Source organism: Saccostrea cucullata, unplaced genomic scaffold (assembly GCF_032062105.1).
Source record: "Saccostrea cucullata isolate Sc308-1 unplaced genomic scaffold, CSIRO_AGI_Scuc_v1 ctg7219, whole genome shotgun sequence".
Lineage (NCBI taxonomy): Eukaryota > Metazoa > Mollusca > Bivalvia > Ostreida > Ostreidae > Saccostrea > Saccostrea cuccullata.
Window position 1 is genome coordinate 2,824 of NW_026927750.1, and position 8,193 is coordinate 11,016.

At 34.8% G+C, this 8,193-nt stretch overlaps 1 protein-coding gene across 1 annotated transcript; it reads right to left on the reverse strand.

Annotated features, from left to right (window-relative positions):
- Positions 1-4,981: 4,981 nt before the first annotated feature.
- Positions 4,982-6,739, reverse strand: LOC134275438 (tripartite motif-containing protein 2-like). Its single transcript, XM_062757719.1, has 2 exons — positions 6,628-6,739; positions 4,982-5,853 (listed from the first exon to the last, which is right to left on the reverse strand). Exons 1-2 carry the CDS (start codon positions 6,737-6,739, stop codon positions 4,982-4,984), a joined length of 984 nt encoding a protein of 327 aa, XP_062613703.1.
- Positions 6,740-8,193: the final 1,454 nt, after the last annotated feature.

Here is an 8,193-nt window from a genome sequence, read left to right on the forward strand (position 1 = left end):
TCAAGACGAAACGAAATCTAAACGTAACTTGCCGAAACGAAACGAAACAAAATTCCCTTCTCAGCCTAATGATGTATTTACATGTTTGCCAGCTGCAAATATGCACGAGCATACTATGCATGTATAATTTCAACAATTTTTATATCTTACTCTTATTTTCAGTCCTTATTTATCTAGATACAACATATCTATTAAAATTGATGTGTTACATGTAAAGGCTCATTTATGTACGGGTCGAAATAAAGTCACTGTACTGTTGTATTGCGAATATCTTAAAACACAAGATAAACCAGAGACTGAGAGTATTTAGTATTCCATTCTGAGGCGTCTAGTTATTCCGTTCAGTTGTTCATGTAACTTCGACCGAAATCTTGTGTATCCTTTCTACCTACATACGGTCCTATTTTTATCGAGGTAATTTTAGAGGAAGAAATGAGTGGTTTGCAATAAAAAGCCTCGACCAGAGACATCTAAATCGATCTAACTGACAAGAAAAAAATCTCTCGAAGCGAACTATGTCACTTTTAAGTAAGTAAGTAAATTTTTCAGTAAGATATTAACAAAATATGACATAGGCGTCGGAAACGGGGTGAGGGTGGTTGGGTTAATCATCCCCACCCCAATTTTTTGCAAAGATATATATCATATAGGCACTGAAATTTGGGGTTAAGCTTTATGTTGGTTAACCCCCCCCCTCTTTCAATTTCCTTCCGATGCCTATGTATGAGTTTGAAGCGAAACGATGGCCTGTGGTGCTTGAACTATATAAATTTCAAATAAAGTAAAAATAAACCATGTAAACAATCTGAAAGTTTTGTTTTGTTTCGTTTTGATTTTGTTTCGTTTCGGTAGGGTTCGTTTCGTTTCGGTAGATTTCGTTTCGTTTCAGTTCGTTTCGCACTTTACAGGTACCCCTTAGGATCAGGGGTTCATGTATGGTAGGGACATTAATGATTTTTGTTGAGTCCGCTACCAAAATTGTTAAACTCATGACCCCAGGGTCAGGGGATTTAGTACTAGGGCTGGGCTATATAGGTTATATAGTGAAAATACATTAATTCTTTGAAATTCTTATTTTCTGCTTCTGGGTATTAAATAATCTAACCAAGTGCATAGTTGAGTTGAAAATGACTGCCTTATTTAAAATTGTGAATTTCATGGCCCCGGGGTCAGGGGTTCTAGTTCTAGGGCGGGGCTATATAGATTATAAAATGCAGGTGTCCTTTTCCGAATGTTTAAAATATAAAGCAATTTTTGACATTTATAAATTTTATGAATAAAAATTATGCAGTATGATCATCGTGATATCATGACATTAATCAATAAGCCTAAGGATAACCCATGAAAGCAAAATTGCTTATTTCCAATGGGGTCCTTTTTATATATAAATAAGTGAATAAATAAAACAAAAAAACTAACTAAACAACACAATTAATTACTAGGATGTAGGCAAGATTTTGGCAGATACATTAATCAAGGCACCTCATTCAGAAAGGACAGGTATTATAAAAACCCTGTATCAAATTTAAAAATAAATTACACAAAGCATTTAAAATAAAACAATACATTCATAGTTGTTAAAAATCAAAAAAATATAAACGAACTCTCTTCACAGCTTTTAAAATCCTCCATTAGAGGCTTTTTTACACTTTTTTTTACAAAGTTTCAATACATTCTAAATTCTTAATAAAAAGAGGCAAGTCAATCCAATCTTTGATGGCATTGTAATAAAAAGTCTTATCTTGGCAATGTCTAATCGATGGCAATTTAAAGTTGTGGCTTTTAGAGGATCTAGTATTATAGTAATTATTACTTAAACTTGTACAATTTGTTTCAAGATAAACAGGGGCTTTCTTATGAACAATATTAAAAACATGATTCAGTCTCCTTCTTCACTCTTCTATCCACATGCAACATATTAATAGACTCAAAAATATTATAATTGATGGAATGCATCGGGGATAAATCCAACATAAATCGAATGACCTTATTTTGGCAAATTTGTAATTTACGTTTCATAGCTTTTGACAGTCCAGAGTACCAAGAGCTACATGAATAATCTAAGTGACAGAGGATAAGTGCTGTACATAATGAGAATTTGCTCTTTTGATCCAAGAATCTTGCTTGTCTATACAAAAGTTTTAATCTACAGTTCACCTTTTGAACAAGGGAAGATACAATATTTTCACCAGATAATTTGGAATCAATGTACAGACCAAGATATTTTACTTGTTGAGAAGCCTTAATGACATGCTCTTTACACACAATGAAAAAATCATCAACTTTACTGAGTTTTCGTTTCGGACCAAATAACATACACTCTGTTTTGCCTAAGTGTAATGATAATTTGTTATCAACCAACCAGTCTGAACAAGATTCAAGTGTTTTACTGAGTTTCTTAGCTATATAATCGGTACATTTGTGGGAAAAGAGTATGGCACTATTGTCTGCATATAAAATCAATTTACAGTCATTGTCAATACTCAAAGACATGTCATTTACATAAATCAAAAACAAAAGTAAGCCTAAAATACTGCCCTGAGGTACACCACATGTAACATAACCAGGACTTGATGTGGCACCATTTACACAGACAAATTGTTTTCTATCACCTAAGTACGATTTAAACCATCTCAAAGAATTGACCCCTAGGGTTTCTAACTTTTTACATAGTATGGAATGGTCGACAGTGTCGAAAGCTTTTTGTGAGTCAAGCATGACCATGACGGTGAACAGACCCTTAGCATTGTTGTCTCTAATGTGATCAAGAAGATGAATTAAATAAGTATCAGTTGAATATTTATCTCTGAATCCAGATTGAAACTCAAATAAAAGGTTGTTTTCGCTTAAAAAATTTGAAAATTGTACATGAACACTCTTTTCCAGAATTTTTGACACAATGCTAAGAATACTAACCGGCCTGTAGTTTCCAACATCAAGGGGATCTTCCCTTTTTGTACAATGGTTTAACACGTGCAATTTTCATGCCCTCTGGTACCTCCCCTGAGGTTATAGACAATTTTATTATGAAAGTAATTGGAATCTTTAAAATATGTGCACCATCCTTGATGAATCTTGCTGGTAAATCATCAAGACCTGTACTTTTTGATGTGTTTAGAGAAATCAATTCCTTATGAATATAATCCTCAGTCACCGTTGCTAATATAAATTTAGCTCCTTTCACATTTCTCAGTGAATAAAAAGACTTAAAACATTGACTGCTGACAGAAAATGTGTTTGTACATGTTGGTTGTTTGGACACTAGATTTGAAGCTACATTGGTAAAAAAACACACAAAGCTATCAACTATCTTCTGTGGGTTATGACAGATGCCATTTTCTAATTTCAAATTAAGTTTTTCTTCACCTTATTATTTTTCAAACCTAGGTCTTCAATGCATTGCCAAAGTTTCTTAGGATTTTTCTTATTTTCCTCTATTTTATTTTTAAAATATTCAGATTTTGCCCTTTGTATTTCTCTTTGAACAATGTTACGAGTTTTACAGTAATTCTTGTAGTTGTCTTGTTTCTTTGACATGTTAAAATAATATAAAAGATGATCTCTTTGGCGAATTAAATTTAAAATTTTAGAATCCATGCACTCCTCTGTTCTTTGTTTAATTCTAACTTCCTTTATAGGTGCAACATTATCTAAAACTGATAAGAAAATTTTTCTGGAAAGCATTCCATGCAGTATTAACACACTCTGTATTGAAACATTCAGACCAATGCACTTCTGCCAGCTGTTGCAGAAAGTCGTCCACCGAATAGTTTCTCAATGATCTTATACGGACAGTATTATGCGTGTTAAAAACACCTGGACTTATATTCCGTGACGCATAGGTAAGTAGGTGGTCGCTTAAACCAACTGAGATGGTTCCAGACTGAATGACATTTTCAGGTGAGTTGCACAGTATATGATCAATAACAGTACTGGTGTTTGATGTAATTCTTGTAGGACTGTTGATCAGCTGCTTAAGATTGAACAGATTTAACACATGTTTATATGCTTCCAATATATTGCTCTGCTGCTGATAAGAGATGTTGAAATCACCTAAAATGTATGTCTCACAATCGGTCCTAAGTTTTAGAAGAGTGTTTTAAAATTTTTCTACAAAACTGGACTGATTCGGTGGTCTATATCCTACGGCTAAAATAATAGGCTTCGACTTGGGAAGGGAGATGTTAACTGGAGTATCTCTTCATCCGAGGTGGTCTCATCCTCTATGCGTGTGTATGCTAGTTTATTGTTTATATATAGACATACTCCACCACCATAGTTATGAGGAAGAAGGATGCCTCTTTGAGATATGTGAATTTCAGAGCCCCTGGGTCAGGGCTTCTTGGGTTAGGAAGAGGCTTTAATGTTTTTATAGTGACAATGCAGGAATTCTTAAAAAAACCTTTCCTTTGTTCCTAGATTTTGTGCCAATGATTTTAGTACATGTATATATTTATGATGAAGAAAGCCTCTTCCAAAAAATGTGCAGTTCTCCAAGGAAAAGCCATCATAGGAGCAAAAAAATTGCTAAGAGGGACATTAAACAAAATGTGTTGTAATATTAATCATTAACATGTTTTAAGTCCCTCTAGACAATTTGTCTCTCATAAGACATTGTCATTACCAGTAAAGTACCTGTCGCAAGGGGATGCTCCGCAAAATTAGTGGTGCTCTTGCTTCAAAGGATTTTTACCCCAAATGTTTAGATTGGAAGATTCTGCTTAAGTAATGAGCCCCTTTACAAACTTTAAGGATGTATTTTCAATTATTTATTGATCAAGATAAGCCAATATTTTACTTTAGGTTTGATATATCAATTACATGAAGGATATGGAAATAACGAACAGTATTCAATCTCAACGTGTATTATTATTGCTAGTGTCGGGAAGTATTTGAATAATGTTAGAAGTATTTGAACAATGTTTCTTTCCTTTATCTACAGTCTTAACTCTTGTCACAAACAGTTCCAGCTACTGAGTCGCTACATGTATTTGATTTTCTTCACTTTACCACTGCTAAACTCAAGAACGAAGAGGTTGTCTCTGGTGTCCACACATAAACCCCATGGATCCTTTAGATTACAGTTATCAATATAACCAAGGAACTGTCCGTCCTGATCTATGATGTGGATACAGTGGTTGTTCCAGTCTGCTGTCAGGATCTGACTCTGGCTGTCTTTTGTGATGCCACTTGGACTGAATGATTTCTTTGTCGTAGAGGGATGCCCAGTGTATCTAAATCTCAGTTTTCCTGCCTGATTAACAACCACTACTGCACCGGCAACAGCCACACAGATATCCAGGTTCCTGTTCTCACTGACGGAGGAACAAGATGAATATAAAGGTGTGCCTTCACTATCAAACTGAATGGTTTGTTTCTCAGTGGAGCCGGAGTAACGGACAACTTTTGATTGTTTATAATCATCACTGACCATGGTAACCAGGAAGTCACCAGAGAAGGTACTACAGACATAGTTAGGTATCCACCCCTGTAGTCTGATCACTTCCTGTATCTGGTCATTCTCCACTTTGTTTACAGTTCTTTTACCAGGGTCAGTGTAAACTAGATCTCCACTCCTTGTCACTGCTATGTCCTCTGGTCGGTTCTTTGACTTGGTTGTGAATGACTTTATTAATTTGCCCTGGAGGTTGAGAAGGAAAATGTATCTGTAGATTCCACAAAACCAGAATTCTTCATCACGGAGACAGGTTATTCTACCTAGAAGTTCCCGCTCAGTGTCCATGGTAGTGATAAGCTCAGGTTCATCAAGCAGTGGTTTCATAGGAGGACAGGATACAGCTTCTGGTGTCTGGTTCATTGTGAAGTCGTGTTCTTTTGTTGAAATTGATAATGCTAAAAGAGAACAAAACATATCATGAAGCTGTTCTGTGTTGATTTTATGAGGAGAGAAAACTTGGTGAGGGTACCTGTAAAGTGCGAAACGAAATAGGAACGAAACGATACGAAATGATACGAAACGAAATCTGCCGAAACAAAACGATGTCTACAAAAACGAAACAAAACCTACCGAAAAGAAACGAAACCTACCGAAACGAAACAAAATCAAAACGAAACCTGTCGAAACGAAACAAAACTTTCAGAACGTTTATATGGTTTACTTTTACTTTATTTGAAATTTATATAGTTCAAGCATCACAGGCCATTGTTTCGCTTCAAACTCATACATAGGCATCGGAAGGAAATTAAATGTGGGGGTGGGGGTGGGGGGGTTAACCAACAAAAAAGATAAACCTCGATTTTCAGTGCCTATATAATACATATCTTTGCAAAAAAAAATTGGGGTGGGGGATGATTAACCAACCATCCATATATATATATATACATGTGTATATATATATATATATATATATATATATATATATATATATATATATATATATATATATATATATATATATATATATATATATATATATATATATATATATAGTAAAGTGCAAAAAAAATCCGGATTTCAACTTAAGTATTTTTTTTTATTTTTGCAACAATATTCCCAAATGGAAGCAAAATAATGAATATAGAACCACTGAATTTACAATGCATGAACTTAATAGTCAGTCAGACCCCCGTGTCTCACTATACACAGAGCGATGCGCCGTTGCATACTTTCTACCAGACTGTCTATATAGTTCTGATCCAAACCCATCCATGTTTCCATGATTGTAACTTTCCAGTCTGTGATATAATCTGGCTGATTTTTTTCCACACGATCTTTCATGATCCGCTAAACATTTTCTATCGTATTTAAATCCGGTGACGCAGCAGGCCAGTCCATTACGGTCACGTGATTCTGTGTAAACCAGTCACGGGTATACCTTGCGGTGTGCGGTCTAGCGTTGTCCTGTTGTAAAACATAAGGTAGATCGTTTGTCACAATATTGGATGATAACAACCCCTCCTCCAAAATTTCACAGTACTTCACTGCAGAAATATTTCCACTGACAGAAACAAGCGGAGTTAAACCCAACTTGCTTATTCCACCCCATACCGTAACAGCTGGTGAGAATTTCGGCACCATTTTTTGACAATATCCAAATTTTGCCCACCTTTTTCGGGTACATCTGTAGAACTGAAATCGACTTTCGTCCGTAAAAATCACATTGTCAAAATTGTCATTCTGATGAACGATGCACCATGCCTCTTTTTTACGCTTATGTTCTGCGGTCATTAGTGGCACCTTAAAAGGGACCGATTTGAAATAATTTCTGCGAGCCAAAGTCCGACCCATAGTCCATTTTGAAACTAAAACGGATCCCCTTCTTGCACATTCATTGGCAATTTGCTGTGCTGACCATTGCGGATGAGAAGCAGCAAGTTGTGCAGCCCGTCTGCTGTCATTCACGTCAAAAATTTTCTTTCGACCAGATCCTTGAACCCGTATCTCGGACTTCCCTTCACGAAATCTTTTCAAATTATCATACACAGTAGACCTAGGTATGTTTGTTATTTCACACAATTTTTGCGCCGAAGTGATTCCGCTTTCATATAAATTTAGGAGACGTTTTCTGTTGTCAATTTCTGACATCACTGTAATCCGAAGATATGTCGTCTGGCAAAAGCATCATCACGTGACGTCACATAGAAACAAGGGGAATAACTCTAAAGGTACCTCTTTTATTTTTAGATATGAAAATAATGTTTAAAAATTATATATTTAAATAAACATGCATATGAAAAATATGCATAGAAAAATCCGGATTTTTTTGCACCTAACTATATATATATATATATATATATATATATATATATATATATATATATATATATATATATATATATATATATATATATATATATATATATATATATATATATATATATATATATATATATATATATATATATATAGGTAACTCTCGATACCTCAAAGTCCGCGGGACCGAGGAAAAACGAGAGAGACCAAGAGTTCGAGTTTTCAAGAGTCTGGAATTTTCCGGGTTTGTTGGACAGGTTTTAAATTAGTCTTACCTGATGTAATGATTTTCATGCAGTCCTAACGTTTCACACGTGGTTTTTATAAAACGACGTTTTGTTTTCTTTTTTAGATGAATGTTTATTCAACTGAGTAAGCTAAAATATACATAATCAGTTCATGTTTATGTAGTTATTCTTTATCATACGGACATCATACCACGCATTCGTTATATGAAAACGACATTTTACCAGCGTCGG

Coding starts and splice junctions, on each gene's coding strand:
- LOC134275438 (XM_062757719.1), bottom strand. CDS start 6,739: ATGAAAGATCGTGTGGAAAAAAATCAGCCAGATTATATCACAGACTGG. Junction 5,854..6,627: donor TATAGACAGTCTGGTAGAAA/GTATGCAACGGC, acceptor GTTCTCTTTTAG/CATTATCAATTTCAACAAAA.